This window comes from Equus quagga, chromosome 5, assembly GCF_021613505.1.
Source record: "Equus quagga isolate Etosha38 chromosome 5, UCLA_HA_Equagga_1.0, whole genome shotgun sequence".
Lineage (NCBI taxonomy): Eukaryota > Metazoa > Chordata > Mammalia > Perissodactyla > Equidae > Equus > Equus quagga.
Window position 1 is genome coordinate 136,541,863 of NC_060271.1, and position 19,312 is coordinate 136,561,174.

Below are 19,312 nucleotides of genomic sequence, written 5' to 3' on the forward strand. Positions count from 1 at the left end.
CTTAAAGAAATGCCAAGGTTGGGAGGTGGAGGGGAGTCAGTTACAGGAGGTTACCAGACAAGCACAATAAACAAAGGCAGATTTAAGTCCTTGCCTTCCCCATTGATTAAGGATTTCTAGAGATAAAGTCATCTCCCCTTCTTCCTGGTACAGAGGGAGATATCTTTACAGATGGAGAGTTCCTTTACAATGTAAATGTCTCTTACAAAGGGTAAGTAAATTCTACTTTTCAGTTGCTTTCCTGTCTGCAAAGTAACTAGGCTCAAATAATCATCATGCCAAAGAGACATATCTTGGGGTGGCCAAATCCAGGTCCCCACATTATCATCTCCAGCAACACTGAGCTCCTTCAGCAAGAGTGCAGACAAAGCTAAGGCTGGGCTCATCCGAGACTGGACTTTTGTCACCTGAATACAAAGTAGTTGATGGGGGAAAGGAAGCCAAAGCTACTTGCAAGAGAATGATTAAACTGGTGGTTATGAAATCCAAGCTGCGACAGGAGAAAAGCAAATCCAAGGGCTGGCTGTTACATATTTGAAAAGAATAGATCAATACATGGGGGGACCTCGAGGCCAATGCATTACAGGAGGGAGGGGACTTGAGCAAAAGGGCCTGAAAGTTAGGAACTGGCAAATAGTAGGCATTCAAGAGCTTTGTTGAATAAATGTTAATGTCAGCAGAGCCACTAAAATGCAGTTTTTATAAGATGGTTAGGGATTTGTGACCATCACATAAACAGGCGATAGGGACCTGTGCAGGCTCCAAAATCTGGCTTCTACCTGCCTTTCTAGTCTCAAATTCTGACACTTCCTACCATCCTTTCCCCGCTTTATATTGCACTATCAAATTGTGTGTAGATAAACACATGCACAGACACACACTCAGAGCGAGCTGTTTCTCACCTCTGTGCCTTCCTCCAGCTGCCATATCTGCCTGAAATGTCGTCCTCCCGGCCCATGCCCCACCCCAGCCATTCCCAGCTGTGCCAAGCTTGGCTCACTTTTGCTGCTATTGAAACAGCACATCAAACACTGACCAGCTTAAACTAGTCTTGCTTCCTTTTCTTTTTTTTTAAGATTGGCACCTGAGCTAACAACTTGCCAATCTTTTTTTTTTTTTTTTGCTTTTTCTCCCCAAATCCCCCCAGTAGATAGTCGTATATTTTTAGTTGTGGGTCCTTCTAGTTGTGGCATGTGGGACGCCACCTCAACGTGGCCTGACGAGCGGTGCAATGTCTGTGCCCAGGATCCGAACCAGTGAAACCCTGGGCCGCCACAGCTGAGCGTGAACTTAACCACTGGGCCACGGGGCCGGCCCCAAGTCTTGCTTCCTTGAAACAGGTTTTTGATTAATCAAACCTTGCTCAATAACAGAGACAGCACTGCACATGTGCCAGGTGGGAACCCATAGCCCCAGGATGACTCCAGAATCAAGAATCTTCAGAAATGTTGCCACCTGAGCCCTTTACAAAGCGAGAAGTTCTTCAACAAGGAAAACCTGGCTTCCAGCAGCTTGATTACCATATATGGACTGATCCGAGACTAGCCAATCAGCTTATTCTGGCCTAGCTATAGCTTAGCAACCCCTAAATCCTTAAATTTCGCCCTGAACCTTGGATCAGAGAGACAGATTTGAAAGTCTTCCCTCGTGTTTCCTTGCTGATTGACCTCACAATAAAGCCTTGTCTTTTCTCAAAAGCCAGAGCCGTAGCATGGGCTTCTGTGCGCATCGGGGAGTGGGCCCTTCCCCGGTTGAACACTCCCCGTCCCACAAGATCTGTATATATTTTTATCTTCGCACCTCCTGTGTTGTATTACGAACAACTCGCTGTGCCTGCTAGTTTCAGACCCTGAGCTCCAGGTATACACCTAACTTCTCATCCATCTCATTTGCAGGAGCAAACCTGGCACCTAACAGTGTGCCGAGAAGCTCTGTTCTGCAAGGCTGGGGCCCTCAGCCTGGGACGTGTCCTTGTCAATGCAGAAGACGCCAGAATCAATCACAGTTCTCATCTTTCCTTTTTTAAAAAGTACTTACTTTTTTCTTTCTTCGTGAGTGTTTCTCAATGTCCGCGTATTTTCTGCAAGACAAAAGACAGCCTGAAATGTTTAAAGCTCCCCCAAAAACAACTGTGTAAAAATGTAGACCGCAGCCCTGGCTTTCAGGAGGCATGACCAAGAGGAAGGAGCTTACTGCCCTCAGAGGATGCAGGCTCACACCAACGGTTTTCCAGCCCCAGAGAGAAAGGGAGTCTGTTCAACTTCCTTGCCTGAGATCTTTGAAAATCCAGTGGATTCTCATTCATCAGAGTGGCGGCCTGGCCCAAGGCTTACAGGCACCTTCTGCTCTGAAGCTTTTACAGGATAGTGGGGGGAAATCCTAACATCTTCAAAGTTTTTACAGTTGACTTCGGCTGTCACAAGCACCTTTCTTCACGGAGGTCTCACAGTGACCTGGGGGGCGCAACCCTTATGGTTCTCTTCAGGCTAGTGAGGAACCCAGGCTCCAGGACACGAGAGCCTTACTCAAGGCCCCACAGCTGAGCAGGGAAGAACTGAGCCTTCAGCCCAAGGAAAACCCAGTCCATCTCTTCCACCGTGTCACACAGCTCCTGTGCAACTGCCCGGCAACAGTACAAACGCACGCGTCCATTTCTGACCCTTCTTTATCCAAGCTGACGCCAGTCGTTGCCACACAAATTTGGAAATGCTTCCACTAAATGGTTCTCCAGCAGAAGAGCACCTCCTGCATCTGTTAAAGGACTTCAGTCTCTTAGCAACTCTGTCAACTCTCAAACCTGAGGCTCTGACGAGGGAAAAAGATACTCAAGCAACGGACAGACTCAGTTCAGGGTTCAACACACGAATGGCTGACAGGAAAAAACATCAAAAGGCAAAGAATGTGTGTGAGGAGCAGGGGACACAGAGTGGAGAGACCCATTCCACTCCGTTCATCAGCCCCTAGGGTATTTCTACCCACCTGCTGTTAGGATGTCAGCAATGAAGAAGGCAGTCCATAATATCCGCACTCGCCAGGCACGAGGCAGGACCCTCCCCTAACCATCCGCCTGGACAGCACACTTCTGTGGGGCCATCCGTCCACAGACAGGACAAAGGGAGCCGTTCTCTGCCTTAGAGTAGACACCCTAAGAGGCCACGAGCCCGCATGGGCATGAGGTCACCGCAGATGCTGTTCCAGGTGGTGTCTCCACTTTCCCAAACGCACACCCACTTGTGCACGGGCCAGGGGTGCAGGCCCACCTCCCGCACTACCTGAAACCAGCTGCCTATTCCCCACTGACGTGAAAACTGACCTGGCTTTTTCATTGCTCAAGATAATGACCATTAAAAACTTGACAGAGAAACAGCTAGGGGCAAGGTCCCTGGCAGGCCCTCAAATAGGCCCGACTCTACAGCTAGCTCGAATAACCCCTGGGGCTAAGCATTCGAGGGTGCCAAATCCCACAGAGGAGCTAAAGGAACTCGTGTCTCAGCAAGACCTGGAAAGCAGGAACTCCCCTCAGTGTGGGAACTGGCGCTTGGCGCCCACGTTAAAAATTACATGTGACGGAGTCTTGTGAAAGGAACACTCGGGCTGCGTGTACACACTGAAGGGAGGCGGGGCAGCAGCTCGGGGGGCCTGGCACCCCAGCAGAGACCCCACCTTCCAGGGTAAGCAAGAAAGGGTGGTTGGAAGGACCCATTCCCCATGCAACTAAAAGTCTTGCCCACACGGCCAAGGGGCCCTGTGACGTTGTGATTTATAATAAGAAATACATATTTGGTGACAAATAAAAATGGCAAGTAATAGGATATATTAGAGTATATGAGGAAGCCATTTTGTGTAAACCTAATTCGGCCTGACCTTGTCTTTCCAAAAGGGCCTTACTGAGGCCATTGAGCATGTATTGTATATCTGCTTTAGATATTCCCTATGGCATATTGAGATAAAGGCCCTGAGATAAAGGTGCAACTTCCCTCCCCCTCCCAACGTTGGCATTCCCTTAAGGATTAAGCATCTTTCCTTAGGCTAGGAACTGATTGCTGAGCTCACCTGTGACCGCCCAGCTGGAGACAATAGACTTGCCTCCTGCTACACCCGTCAGGATAGCAGACCCACTACCTGCTGTGTCCATCAAGGGCTGTGCTGACAGGGCAATCTTGTGACTATTGTGGGAGGGACATTTCAATCATATGTGAAACGTCCTGTATGGGGGTATATAACCACTCTGTATACCTCACTTCTTTGGTGCCCTTTCTTCCTTCAGGAAGAAAGGCCCCGGCCCATGGTCCTCAGATTTCAGCTCAGAATAAACTCTCCCAAATTTTCATTTATAGATTGGTTATGGATTATTTTCGTCGACATTGGTCTTTGTCCCCATTTCTGGCACAAAGCCCCTAAAACCTCTGGAATTTCCTAACTGATGAAAGCAATAAAGGTGTCTTTTATCATGTTAATAAGGTGACTTTTGGAAAGCACCTAAGGATGGAGTCCATTTGCCAGAAGAATGGACCACGTGATTGATGGGTTGACCACCAAGAAGGGGAGACGGGCCAGAGGTTGAATTTGAAGGCCAAAGGCTAGGATCTAATCAACCATGCCTATGTAATGAAGCCTCCATAAAACCGGAAGGACAGGGTTCAGAGTTTCTGGGTTGGTGAACTCGTGAGGATTCAGGGAGAGTGGTGCACTCAGAAAGCACGGAAGCTCCATGCCCCTCCCCACACCTGGCCCTGTGCAGCGCTTCCATCGGGCTGTTCCTGAGTTATACCTTCTATAACAAACAGGTGATCTAGTCAGTAAAATGCTTCTCTGAGTTCTGTGAGCTGCTCTAGCAAATTAACTGAACCCAGTGCAGGGATGGATTGGGGCGTTAGAACCTCCAATCTATAGCTGGTCTGTCAGAAGCACAGGTGACAAGCGGGGGCAGGGAGGCAGTCTTGTAGGACTGAGCACTTAGCCTGCAGGATTTGATGCTATGTCCAGGTAGACAGTGTTAGAAGTGAGTTGAGTTGTAGGACTCCCAGCTGGTGTCCAAGCATTGCTTGGTGTTGTGGGAAAACCTCCACACACTGGAATTGGTACTAGAACCATAGGTCCCTAGAAAGAGATCCCTGAGGGATGCCTGCCTGTCACCCCAAGCCCGGTGCCTGTCTTCTTAGCTGACCCAAGGGCAGTGATCCCAGCCTCAGCCTTAATCCCAGGGCTTTCATTTGGGACAAGAAAATTGAAGATTTGGACCAGCATATTCCTCTGAACTTTGATTTTGCAGGTCAGCTTCCCTCATGACCCACCGCTGAGCCAGGTCCAGGCCTGACACTCAGTATCAGACACACGAGCTCACCCGGAGCTGTGGCTGCTGAGGGCCCCAGACCAATAAAGAGGCTTATGGATCTACTGTATTCTGGCCAATACAGTAACAGAAAGGTTAGGAAGCTGTTTGGGATTATACAGTTCTACAGGTATTTGGAGTAGGAAATATTTCAGATTTACCCACAAATACAACCTAAGAAGCAAAGGTGAGAGGGACTCTGACATTTCATTAAGGAAGCGTCAAATGAAACTATGCCCTGAGAACGGAAATCAGGCCACCTCGCCAGGGGACTTCACCCACAGTGAACTGTGGGACGGGCTCTCTGCAGACAGGTAGGGAAGGCTGCCCATGGCTAAGAGAGCATCCATGCAGGACACTGCCAAGCAGGTCAGAACTCAAATGCTGGGCTTTTCTGCCTCAGGATAAAGCCACCGGGCTCCCTCAGGCGTAAGTCTACAAGAGAACATGATGCATTAATCACAGGTGCTCATGGGCCTACTGCAGACGGCATGAGTGGAGTCAGCAAACCGTCCTGACAAGAGACAACTGTCAGACAAATCTCAGGGGACAGGACAGAGTTCCCACCAACGTCTGCATCTTCCTTCTAGTCGTGCTTCTGTGTCCATAAATACACACACAGTGCGCACCCTGGTAGCCAGGTCCAGGAGTACCATAAAAATCACTGCTTTTTTCACCAGGAGAGACTGCCGCCCACACAAACTCTGTATTTTAGACAAGGAAAAGCAAGTCAAACTAAGAGGACAAAACGCCGTGCTGGATGGAGCGTGGGCTATCGTAACTGTGTCCTGGGGCCAGTTCTGCAACTATTTTGCACATTTAGACTCTGGATCTCTAAGACTCCCGGGAAAAGACAAGGGGCTCAACACGAGATCTTACTGTCCTTGTGAATAAACCACACAACAGTAGCTCCTCCTTGCCTAATTGTGAAAATCCAAAACTGTATCACATATAAAATAAGAATATCAAGTTTCACTGCAGAAAAATAGCCGATAACTGAACTGGTCATATTTGGGAGAGATACTGGGGTGGGGCGGGGGGAGGCAAATTTTTCCAAGGCCGGAAGGAAAGGTATGAAATGTGCTCACTGTTGGACCTCACTGGGAACATTTGGGGACTTCCAGTAAGGGAAATACTTGAAGGACTCCAGTCCTGCCGCCACGTAAAAATGCTGGTCTTGCAGATCCTTTGAGTTGTCCAAAAGATGCCCATTCATTGTAAATAATCTGCAAAGAAAGAAAGAGGAAATGGGCTAGAGATTTAAGACCAGCGATGTCGAGGCTGGCGGTATTTTTGGACGCGATGTGACTAGCGTGGGGACTGTCGGAGAACCGGTGCGCTCGTCAGCAAGTGCAGTCCAAATGCGCTAATGAAACCCCGTGGGAGCTGCTCTTTCAGGATTAGGCTTCCTTTCCTTTTTCAGATCTTTTAATTAAAATATATTTTTAATTACATACAAGTGTTCAGAGGCCCTTGAGGACATTTTAAGCTCTTGGTTGGTATTCAATTAATTTTAACTAATAACAGCTAAAATTAATACAAATTGGCTTATAATGTTCTAACAATACTTGGAAAACAAACCAGCACTTATTAGCGAATAATATGCCTTTTTATAAGCATCAAAAGACTAATATTTGTCTACTCTTTATTCTGTACTCTTTTTTAGCAAGCATTCATTCACTAATTTATTCATTTAAGAAATGATTCAATTCATTCAATGCTGAGCATCTATTATGCATAAGGCAATGAGATAGGTATTGCCTTGGGTTAAAAATATGAGTAAGTCACTGCTTCCCCAAGTCCAGAAGTGGACAAAAACCTATAAAAACAAATAGGACCAGGGAAGGGCTGGGGTTCCAAAAGGAGAGAGAATAAACTCAACCATAGGCTTCCCAAAGGTGGGAGAATTTGTAGTGGGGTGTGAAGGGTGGCTGGGATCCCTCATGTGAAGACGGGATGAAGCTACATGGGGTAGCAGAAGGGGTCTGCGCAAAAAGCCGGAACACAGGGGGCTGACTGCCCTGAAGGATGAAAGGCAGACACAGAGCTGGAATGTTGGCTTCTAGAACCTGGAATTCTAGGGAGAGGAATTTATCACCGATTTAGTCAGAGTGCTCAGAGATTTCCTAGCAGAGTGGGAGACAAGCTGTGTTTTAGCAACAGTAAGCTGACCATCGTGGATGGGCTGTGAGGAGGAAAGGCCTCACCTGTGTGAGGAGACAGAGCCACTGCGAGAGTGTACCTGCGGCCACAAACTGCAGCAGCCAGCACAGGACCGGGGAGCAGAAGGGAAGCAGGGCGCAGCGAGAAGGTGGAGCCCACACAACTCATCCTCCCACAATCGCTCCCAAACCCTGATGCATTGGATCACCTGGGAGGCTGTTAAGCACAGGGGACCAGGCCCACCCTTCCATGGGGCTTCTGATTCATGAGTCTGGGAGGAGGCAGAGCACTCCCTCCTAACAAGTGCCAGCTGACACCATGCTGCTGCTCCTGGGGCCCCATGCGAGAACTGCTGCCTTAGATCAACCATGGAGGAGCGATGGAAAGAAAACGTCAAGACAGGAGGTAACATGAGACACCACCGGAGAGCCGGCCCTGGGACACGGAGCACAGGCTTCAACGCAAAAAACAATGCTTGGAATTCTGTTCTTCTCCTGCCGTCACCGTGGGCCATCAGTGCTCGGATAGTGGAGGGCTCAGACAGCAGGTGCAAGTGGCCCCAGGAGTAAGTTGGGGAAGAGCAGATGCCCTCAGCAGGCGAGGGGCTAAGGGAGACGATGGGACTGACTGGCTGTGGCCTTGAGGAGAGCACCTTCACCCGAGCCAGGCTCCGGACTGGATGGTAGGGCTCACGGGTGGGGTGTTTGAACGATCTCACCAGAAGCAGAAGTGTTGGAACAGATGGACCAAGAACTTAACATAAGCATGAAAAATGTTCTAAAAGAAATAAGAAATAAAGAAATAAGCATAAATTACTGTTTGGAAGATAAAATTGAGGAACTCCCGCAGAAGGAGGCAGAGAATGATAAGAAACAGAAATAAAAGAAAAGTTAAGAAATAAGGATGAGTAGAAGTGCCAACACTCAGACAATAAGAATCCCCAAAATGTTAAAATAAAAGCGGAAATGAAGAAATACGTGTAGAAATAATGGAGACTAATTTCACAGAATTAAAGAAAGAGGGAAGAGCTCAATTTGAAAGGGTCCATGGATGGCAAAAAAGCGTGGACAGAACAGTGAGGTCACAGTACGTGCTCAACAGATAGGGATTGAATTGAAAATTGAGAGTGGAAATCCTTGTATTTCAAAGACTCGAAGAGTCTCTCAGGGTCGGCTCATCACCTGTTCCGTCCAGCAGTTAACATGGAAAGAACCCAGGACAGTGGAACCGTGGACAGTTTATCCTCTTCCATCCTCACCTTCCTCCAGCCACGCTAACTGCCTGTCCTTTCTTGGAACGTGTCTGGCTCCCACGTCCAGGCATTTCCACTGACACTGCATTTTCCCACACAGGCCGGAGACCAGGCTGAGGCAAGAGAGGCACCAGGGTGCAAATCTGGGGAGGTGCCCACCCACAGGGGCGTGCCAGTGCCTTGCTCATCTTCTCCCTGGCCCAGCCCTGCCCTGATTTCTACTCATGTCTCATACTTGGAGCAAAAGTCTCTTCTTCTGGGGTTAGGCCTGGACTGGCTCCACCCCGGTTGTGCTCCCCTCTCATAAACACCCTGCCCCACTGTAATTACTGATTGGAGTCTGTCTTCTCTTCTGGGCAACCAGCTCAGTGGGGTGAGCAGAACGGGCTGGGTCTCTGAGCTCAGCCTGGTGCTCACCGCGTAATCCGCACCCAACCAATGTCTACCAGAAGCACATTTTTCTAACACCAAGATCAGCACTAACTCCTCACGCAGAGACCCACGCACAATTTTACTTACAGATTTCTCTGGACTATATATATCATACCAAAAGTTCAAAACTATCCAATAAATCAACTAATTTTAATACCGCTGAGAATTTGGCTGTTCCCAACAGACACAAGAAAGAAGTGTAGCGGAAACCTCCGCTGAACCATATTAACATTATCCAAGGAATGATTAACACAGATAAGCACAAAGGACTTTCCAAATGTCTGTTGAACATTAGCTGTAGGTTCTGTTCACAGGCGTCACATACATGAATAGTAAAAAAGGCTGTTCTGTGCATAGTACGTCGCTCTCTCAAGCTTACTATTTGTACTTTCTAAGCATTTCTTTTATTTCCAAGCTCTGCACTTTTTCTAAATTCAAGCATAAAGAACTAATTTAAGTCCAGTAAGAAAAAAGAAAGAAGCCTACTGATCTAATGTCCTATTTTCCCCGTAAATCTCCTACTTCCACGCTTTCTTCTCTTGGAGAAGGATGTTCCCTCTCAGCTTCTCCACCAGCACTGCATATGTGAAAGCTGTGACTAATTCCACTACTGTTGGTGGCTTCTCACCAAAGGATACACAAGTCTATCTCCTCCACACCATCGTCTCTATTGCTTTAAGAATGAAACGCTAATATTTATCACCGCATTCTGGAATTATTTGGGCATTTACAGAACTAATGTTCTTACATCTACCTTCCCCGGGGCATTGAGGACCCCGTTGGTATGCACCGTCCTTGCTGGGTTAATGACCATCCCATCGCTCGAAACGTCCCAACACAGTACATCCTACTCACAAGTCAATACATCAGTTTTCATTGTTGGTATCACGACTGTGGACTGTAAATCAATCTTCGATATTTCCATTTACCCCTGAGAGAGTTAACTGACAAGAAAGTGAAATCGCAGTAAATGTTTTTGCTCTTCTACCCCACTGCCTACCATCTGGGGACCATTACTCTCCATAAAGACGGTCCCTCTAACATTCAGCGTCATACCACATTTCCTTACTTTTCAGCTGTAAAGACTTGGGTCTTCCTACACTTTCTCAACTCACTCCCACTCCAGGTTATGGGGCCTTCTCAGTACCCCAGCGATGTTCCCAGCGCCAAGGTCTTAACCCCGCTGCCTGCAACCTCTCAGCCTTCCGGCTCTCCACTGCTCCCTCCCTCTGATCCATTCTAACAGCCAGGCCCGTTGTCTGAGACCCGACCGTCCCTGTCCGCTCCACAGCCAGCTCTGTCTCCACCTGCTTCGCCTTAAACCCTGGCTGACACGCTGCGCCTCTCCCCTGCTTGTCCTTCCCCACACTCAGCCTGTGGAGGAGTCCATCTGCCCTCTCTCACCCCAGGCTGCCAGGGTGAGAACACGCAGTCCTGCAGGTTGGTCTGGCTGGGCCCTCCACCCTGCTCAGCACACCTATGCCCCTATGCCCCATCGCTCTCGCTGACCGCGTTCTCCTCTCCATTCACCAGAGACGACCTTTCTTCCACGCACACCCAGGTCACAGGCCTTCCATCTGCTCAGGACTCTGTTCCAATTGTTCCATACTCTCCTTCATCTTCACCCTCCCCGTGCCCTGGGGCTTTACCCTCAGGAGAGAAATGTGTCTCCTACACTCCTTGATAAGAAAGAGTTTGCCTGGAGCCCTCACAAGCAATGATTGGATCTCTTCTTATTTGTCCTCTCTCCTCCTTTTACAGCCACACCCACCCCACACTCCCACCTCCCCTTCCCCACCCCTCACTCAAGCCCTGCCCACACAACCTGGCTTCTACCTCAAAGTGCTCTGGGCCACCTGCTAAGGGCAGTCCTGAGAGCACATTCCAGTTCTTGTCTCACTCATCTGTGGCTTTTGTTGGCGTCCTTGCCCGTGGAGGCATTTCTGCCCTGCTCCCACGGCTGACGCCTTCTGGTCTGCCCGCCTCCCCACTGCCATGTGTGTACACCCTCCTCTGTGGGCTCCCTTCTCTCCTGCTGCAAAGTCTACTCTCAAGAGTTCTGCCCAAGCTGGTTCTAGGGCCCAAGACTGGGAACAGGCGAAGGGCCAGCTACTCCATTGCCACAGAGCACAGGGCCAAGGGGAACTCAAAATCCGGGGGCAAAGGCGGATCAAGCACCAACTAGTCCAGGGAGACACCCAGGGGCCAGAGAGAAAGAGAGAAGGCAAGGCCTCAGGGCCACAAAGGAGGCACCAACGGCAGCCTGGAGAGATGCTCTAGGGCACCCATTCAGAGGAAAATGGGTCCTCTTAGAGGACGCCTAAAACCGCACCTGTGGGTAGAAAAGGGGCCAGGCAATAAAAGAACTGATTAGAAGACGACTATTAGACGACTATTGTCTTTGTCTTAAACTATTTGATATTTCTGCCTTCTTGTGAGAAATCTCATCTGCCTCCAAGGGACCCACATTCCCATGAGGTGACAAGGAGCCCACTGAGGTCCCCGCAGCATCTGAGCTGTGCCCCTGCTCTGGGCTGGCTTCCAGGGGGGTCTCACCACACACAGCTCCACTCTCTAGCCACTGACTTAACAAATCCCAAATCTAAAACTCGCAGCCCAGACCTGGACGTCCCACAGGCATGTCATACTGACCCCTTCAATCCATCAGCAACACCCAAACCAGCATCGTGTTCACCACCTCAGAAAAGAACCTCATTGGTTCAGTTTCTCAAATCAGGAATCCTGTGGGTTCCTCTCCCTCACCTCTCCTCCTAACCAAGTAGTTACCAAGACTTAACATGACAACCTCTAAAGCACCTCTCTCCACCCCCAGTGTCACCTCACCTCTCTCCACCCCCATCACCACCTAGTGTCTCTCCACCCCCATGGTCACCTCACCTCTCTCCACCTCCCAGGTGACTTCACCTCTCCCCAACTCTATGACCACCTCATCTCTCTCCACCCCCAAGGTCACCTCGCCTCTCTCCACCCCTACCCTCAATCCATTGTCATGACGGGCACAGTGAGCTTTGTCCACACAAACAGGACCCAGTGCCTACAAGACTGCAAGCACCTTGCCTGGCCTGTCTGACCTTCCTGGTCTGGATCCCTGACAGTTGTTCCAGCCTCAAGTCTAGCTACTTCCCTCACAATAATGCTGAGTATAACTAATAGCATAGTATTCCCCCCAAAACTCCATGCTTGTTCACAATCATAATCATTAGCCCTCACTACACACCAAGCACTATTTAAGTACTTCACACATATGACGACTCTTAGAAGTAGGTCCTACTATTATTTCCAATTTTACAGATGAGGAAACAGGTCTCAAGAATTTAAGCACTGGGGGCGTGGTGATTAATTTCACACACTCTGCTTCAGCGGCCTGTGGTTCACAGGGTCAGATCTCAGGCACAGACCTACACACCACTTATCAAGCCGCGCTGTGGTGGCATCCCACATACAAAACAGAGGAAGACTGGCAACAGATGTTAGCTCAGGGAACAACTTTCCTCACCAAAAAGAAAAAAGAAGAAGAAGAATTTAAGCATGTCCCTGAGGTGACTAGGACGCAGGTGGTAGAGACCAGGTTTGGCTCCAGGTCACGCTAGTGACCACTGCACCACTCTGCCTCCTTCGTACCTGGACTTCATCTCCATGCTAATCAGTCAAGTCTCAGCTCAGACATGGGCCCCCGCCACGTGGCTTCCCCTGACTTCTCCAGACCAGCCGAGAGGCCTCCATAAACCAACAGCAGCAGCTAAGGACACACTCATCATTGGCCCACCCAGTAGGGGCTCAGGGGGCACCACCCTGTCTTGTTAGACTGTGTTCACCACACCTAGCACGTGGCAGATGCTCAATGAACTTTGTTGAATGAGGACATGAAAGAAAATGGTTGAACATGTATGACACAAACACTGGGGAAATATTGTCAGCTTCAAACAATTGAAATCAGATTCACGATGACTCGTTTTAGCCCTTGCTGGTCCAGGCAGGGCATTTCCACAGAAGGTCACAAAACGAGCTGCTGTGACCAGGTCTCCCGCAGGAGAGAGAATGACTTACTTTCGAACACCTCCCAGAGGAAAGACTTTTTCTCCAATCATGGCCAGCACGCTATTCCATTCCGTCAGACTAAATTTGGGTATAATAATTTTTGTAGGTGGAATAAATAATCTTCCATTTGTGAAAACACTGTAAGAATAAAAAAGAAAGCATTCACTAGTATTTGAAATTTGAGGAGCAAACACTGAAAATTCAAAGAAAGATGTGTAATGATAGCACTATAATCCGCGCAAGGCACTGCACAGCCCCGCGGGGCACACCCCGCCCCCAGGGACCGTTCTCAGCTGCACAGGATGCCTGAAGCCTGCTGACATCACAGTCACGTTGGGGACACATCTTTTCACAGAATATAAAATGCCCAGATGAACAAGACAAAACCCTACTTCTTAAAAAATACGCCTCCACTATCGTGGGTAAAATGGACGAAAATTGTGTCCATTTGGAAAACAAAGGGGGAATTTTTGCCTTTAAAAAGGCAGTTATTTCGCTTCCCATGGAGCCAAGATAGTGTCCCGAAGGAAATAATGTGCAGTCCTCTGAAAAGATAACAGAAACAATTGGTTTCACTCCTGCAGTTCTGAGGCAGCTTCACTGGGATCCCAGTGGGTTTGTTTTGTTATTTCTAAGTACAGCGGGGGACGGGGTGAGGGGTCTCCCACAAAGACCAGTGCAAAGTTATTAGTTCTCTGGTGCTAATGAGGTCCTGCGGTTTAGTCAAAGCCACATGGCAACAGTTCCAAACTCTTGTGACTTGTATTAAAATAATGTAAAATACAAGGCTTATTCCTTTAAGCCTAAAAGTGATGGACAATATTTAACAATATAGGAGCTCAACTTTACAATTCTGGTTTTCAGTTTTTTACGTTAGTATTTATGGTGACTGTTGTTTTATTATTGTTGTTTTTCCTGAAAAGCAAATAATTTAAAATTGGAGAAATACATCTCTTTTTTTTTCAGGGTAAATATAAATTTTAATTTAACGTATTTGTGCACAATAAAGAGAATCTGCTTTTTCTCTAGCACGGCTCTGTGGCAAGAGGCTTCCAATTAACCCAGAATCTGATTTCTTCGTATTTAGAATACTACCCCACACAAGCCCTAGGAAGAATGTTCTGTGCAAGTGACATCCATGTGACATTACTACTACAATCAAGATTTACACAAGGTTTCCACCTGTTGCTTTTCCGAAACGGTTTATGCCAAAAGTCTTTCCAAACCTAGATTACTACTAATAATAAAATAAATAAATGTTTAAACAAGGTCATGTATTTTTGTCTAAATGTTTAAAGACATTTAATATATATTCTTATTCTGAGTGTGGGGAAATAGTCACACTGTTATGGACTGAATTGTGTCCCCCTAAAGTTTTGGCAGCCCAAGCAGACTAATTCACACACACACACTTTGGTATCGCTAAAACTGAGCACAATCCTCCCGAAGGGCAATTTGGTAACAGAGATCAATGGGAGGTACAGGACCAATAACCATTGACCCAGGGTTTCCATTCCACGAAATCCAACCCATGGAAATGGGACAGAGATTTACATGTAAAGATATTTCTCATGGGATTATTTATGTTAAAAATATATGAAAAAAACCTAAATGTCCAAGTATGGAGGAAAAGTTAAATAAATTACAGCATGGCCATACAAGAATAAATTATGAGGCCACTTAAAATTATTTACACAGAATTTGTATTTACAGGGGAAAAATAGTCAAATCTAACTAATCCTGTAAAAGCATACAACTACAGGTACAGAGAGAACACTAAAAGTAGCTGTACCTCCAGCTTAATAGTGGCTGTGACTGAGGAGTGGGGTAATGAGTGACTTTTATTTTATTCTTCCACTTTTCTAGATTTCCACATTTTTTATAATAAGCATGTAAATATGGGGAAAACTACCTATAAGAAATTTTTTTTAATGTTTAAAGATAAAGGAAAGAAATCTTATCTCCACTTTATAGATTAAGAAATTGCAAGTTCAGAGGCAGTGACAGACTTAACACATCTCCAAAAGTTTGCTGGTTGAGCTGAAGAATGAATTAGACCCCTCTTGCTGTGCCAGACTTTAGGTCTGTGCTGTGCAGCATCCGAGAGTCCATCTTGCACCTGACATTCCAGGTGGATGGATAAACAATCCCATCCAAAACACCCAAGAACAGTTTCCCTGGGAAGTCTGTGATGGACAGGTAGTGGATGGCAGGAGCCCCCGGTCACACAGCAAAGGCCACCATTGTTAGATTACCGTACGTCCGAATTTTGGAATACTGTGTAGCCATTTTTTAAAGCACAGCTTATCTATATGTGCTGATAAAGAACCGTCTCCAGGATGAACTGTGTCGTGAAAAAAAGGAAGACACACAGCAGTGTAAGCATATGCTGTAAGAGCTTGACTATGCAGAAGCTGCCTTACAAGAATACTCCAAAAACTCTTAACAGTGGTTCCTCCTGGGAAATTACTAGAGAATTGAGGATGGAAAGTGGGAGGAAGACTTAGTTTTAATTTACACATTTTAAAACTATATATTTACCATGAGCATAAATTACTCTGGCCATAAAAAAAATAGTTAAAAAAATAACTTTGAAGTAAGAGAAGTTAAAGGTGTAAAACTATTTTGTCAGCTCAACTAATGTGCCAATTAATTTTTAATGGGAAACATTATAAGTAGGATGTATTTTCAATTCTTTACATAGGAAATATTTTAAATATTTTTAAATAGGAAACAGCACACGATCCAGGAGTGGATTTTAGTTGGGTGACATGATGATGATGATGATGATGATGATGTCTGCCATTTACTCAACATTTACCATATCCCACAGCTTAGTTAGTGACAGAACCAGGACCTGCATCTGAGCCTCAAACTCCAAGCTGGCCACTTCCAACACCCCTGGTCAGGACCAGCTGAATTCAGAGGAGACCCAACAGTCGGGGCATCAGCTTCTCTCCAAGTCTGGCTGCTGCAGAACTCAGGCTCAGCAAGGCCCCCCTCCCTCCACCTCGGCTCCCCGGTTGACAAGGGAGGGTCAAAACCCCTTTCTCCCTCAAACATCAAAGACTCTGCGAGCTGTCATAACTATTTTCTGTTTGTTTGTTTTTATAGTTACAAGGTCTCCAAGCAAACATGATCAGGGCTTTTCTTTGTAGACAAGACCCTGTGTTTGGATGGATATTTGGGTCCATCTAGTGGAATGGAGCCTATGCTGCAAGAGTAAATGGTTTATAACAGAAAAAAAAAGGTCTGTCAAAACAAGTGAGAATCATTCATGTCTTGGGTCATGCCAAAAAAATGTCGGCCTAGGGATATTTGTCTTTCCCAGGAAGGACCCATAAGCCAATATTGTTCCCTGAGATTTCCATGCATTCTTCAGAAAGAGGTGTCCTCCATGAAATTTAGAAATACCGTCTTTCATTATTTTAAAAGAGCTTTCATATTTATAAAAGGCACAATGGAGAGACCTAGTATGTTTAAACAGCTCCCCTGCAGAAGCTTAAGGAAAGGTGTTTTAAAGAAATGATCACCGATGTTTTGAGGACAAGTCAAAGGAGCAGAGTTTAGCTGATGAACAGGTTTCCTTCGTGCTTCTGCTTCCCCGTCTAGGGCTCAGCTGGGTCTGGCAGGGACTGTCCAGCCTCATGGGCTTCCATCCCTTTGCTGGGCAGCATGAGAGTGAAGGGCAGCTCATCAGGAGTGTGGCCAAAGTGACTGTGGTCAGCAAAGGCTGGGAGTGGACACCGCCGCTAGTGTCCTCCTGACACTGGGAGCCCTCGACTCTCAGGAAACCCACGGAGATTCTCTGCACCGGGAGCAGGACACGGTAAAGCGGGTGCGGTGCTATCCCAAACTTCACATCAGGGATTTTAATACCTAAAACATTAAAACACCACAACATAACAAGGATTCTGGGGAAGAGCTGCCATTTGGAGACTTCCTACCCCAGGACAAGCAGGGGGCAGTTAACCCTCACCACGCCCTGCAGGTGCATATTATCAGTCCTGTTTTACAAACGAGGAAGCCAATTCAAAAAGGTGAATTGTGTGCAGTCCACAAAGCTGGTAAGAGGAAAAGCAGGATTCGGACCAATGTTTTATTTGAGTCACATGTTCTCTTTCTACCCCCCAACATATAAGGAAGATTGGCCACAAGGCAGTCTCAATCCCTGGACATATTCTATGGGCTCCTCCGTGCCTGGCACCGCCAGTGCTCCAGGGCAGCCCGGAATCGGCTCCGACATCCTGGTCCTCAGGCAACGCTTTTCTAGGACATGCTGCAACCTACAGCCTGTGGCAGAGAGAGCTCACGGTGGGAAATATAACTTCTAAATTTCCTTTCAACATCCAGCAGCTGCAATTGCTAGACTAAAAAAAAAAATTAAAAGCCTAAGACTGAATTGTGTGTTCCCACTGCCATGTAACCTGTAATCCGGGTTCAAGACAGAAAAAGTATGCAGCACCTGAAAGGCTGGGCCCTACAGAAAGTGTCCCACAAGAAGAATTAGCATCACAGAGAGAGGGGAAAGGGGAGAAGGGAGGGGGGGAGGAGGAGGGGAAGAGAAGGAGGGGAGGCAAAGGAGGAAAGGAGAGGAGGAGGAGAATGTGTCGGGTGGAGCACTATCTTTAAGGAGCTCTAGCAAGTTGCGACTTCTCACACACAACACCGTACTCACTGTATATGTCGGGATGTACGATGATATGTTTGCCACCTGGAAGGCACCTTTATATCACAATGTACCACTGGTTTGATCTGAAAAAGAAAAAATAAGCCTCAGAATTCAGTCCAAACTTAGAAACATTTGTTAAATACCCATGGTATGCACAGCATCACCCCCAGAACCTAAGTAAAGGTGGGGAGGCTTGCTAAGAGGACACACAGGGAGACCCAGGAGGGGTTCAGAGAAAGCTGGATTCCATGCAGGGTGGTGGACAGGATTCCAGCCAGGGCACTGCCAGGGGATGGGGGTTGGAGGGCTGTGTATTCCAAGTGGAGGGCAAGGTGCACATGTGAAGGCGTAAGGGGTTAGAGCGGTGAGTGAGGGCTCGGAGAGACGGGCTGGACGGTTCTGCTGAGGACGTGCCCCGTGGCTTGTCCAACAAGCGTGGATGATCCACTCCCCAGGGACGTGGCTTGGCCAAACCTTGGGCCCCAAGAATGGATGAGTAGCTGCTAATTCCGGCCATGAGGTTGGAGGCAGACTGGCCTGGCACAGGTGAGAACGCCTACCACTTCTTCCTGACCCGTCTCTTCTCTCTTGTGTGAATCCAGCCCGAGGGCTGAGCCACCTCTGGGGCCTCATTCAGCTTCAACCTCAGTCCACAGAGGCCAAGATACTCAGGCAGAAGAGAGTCTCTGAGACCTGCCAGGGGCGGGGCTGGGCAAAGGCTCTCCTCCTCCCGGTCCTATTGTGTAAGGGCACATGGAAAAGCAAGTGGAGGGGATTTCAACTGTGCACTGACGTTAACCTGTGCCACGTGGTGCGGACCCGGCCCCACATGCAATCTGGGCCCTCCCTCGAGGCCGCTCTCCAGTCCGGCAATCACGACCTCCTCTGACAGGTCGCTCCCCGACCATGTTCCTTCTCTATCCCCCCAGCCCACCAGATCCAGCCACCCAACCTGGCACACGAGGCCTCCACATTCCCTCCCCGTCCGCATTTTTCCGTGCAGCCTCATTCTGCCCTCTGCCCCTCCGCCCACTGCACTGCGTCCCAGTCGGCCGCCTGGTCCACCGGCCAGTCCACACGCAGGCCTGGGCCTCTGCTGCACGGTGCCTTGGCTCAGGCCCCTCCTAGCTCAGCGCCTTCCCCAACCCTCCAGGCTTCCCACCTGCTTCAAGGCCATCCCTAAACCGACAGAACCCACCAAACCACCCTTTTCAGCAGGCCCTCATTAGAACTCACTCGGTGTCCGCACGGCACACGCCGCCATTCCTGCAGGAAGGCTGCCGCTGCGCCGGGAGCTCCGGCAGAGATGCAGTCGGAGCCCAGCCCACCTCGCGCAAGGCCGCCGGAGGGCCTCATGGACCCCATCTCCAGGGGCTGATGCTTCTTCCACACGCCTACGGCT

The 19,312-nt window shown here is 48.1% G+C and overlaps 1 protein-coding gene across 1 annotated transcript in view; it reads right to left on the reverse strand.

Moving 5' to 3' along the window:
* DCDC2C (doublecortin domain containing 2C) overlaps positions 1-19,312 on the reverse strand; it is a 71,047-nt gene that overhangs the window by 27,203 nt on the left and 24,532 nt on the right. The window contains exons 3-6 of the mRNA XM_046661860.1: positions 17,917-17,993; positions 13,248-13,376; positions 6,421-6,558; positions 2,038-2,080 (exon numbers count right to left, since the gene is read on the reverse strand). Of these exons, the coding sequence (XP_046517816.1) occupies positions 2,038-2,080; positions 6,421-6,558; positions 13,248-13,376; positions 17,917-17,993 (387 nt within the window). The remainder of the gene's footprint in view (positions 1-2,037; positions 2,081-6,420; positions 6,559-13,247; positions 13,377-17,916; positions 17,994-19,312) is intronic.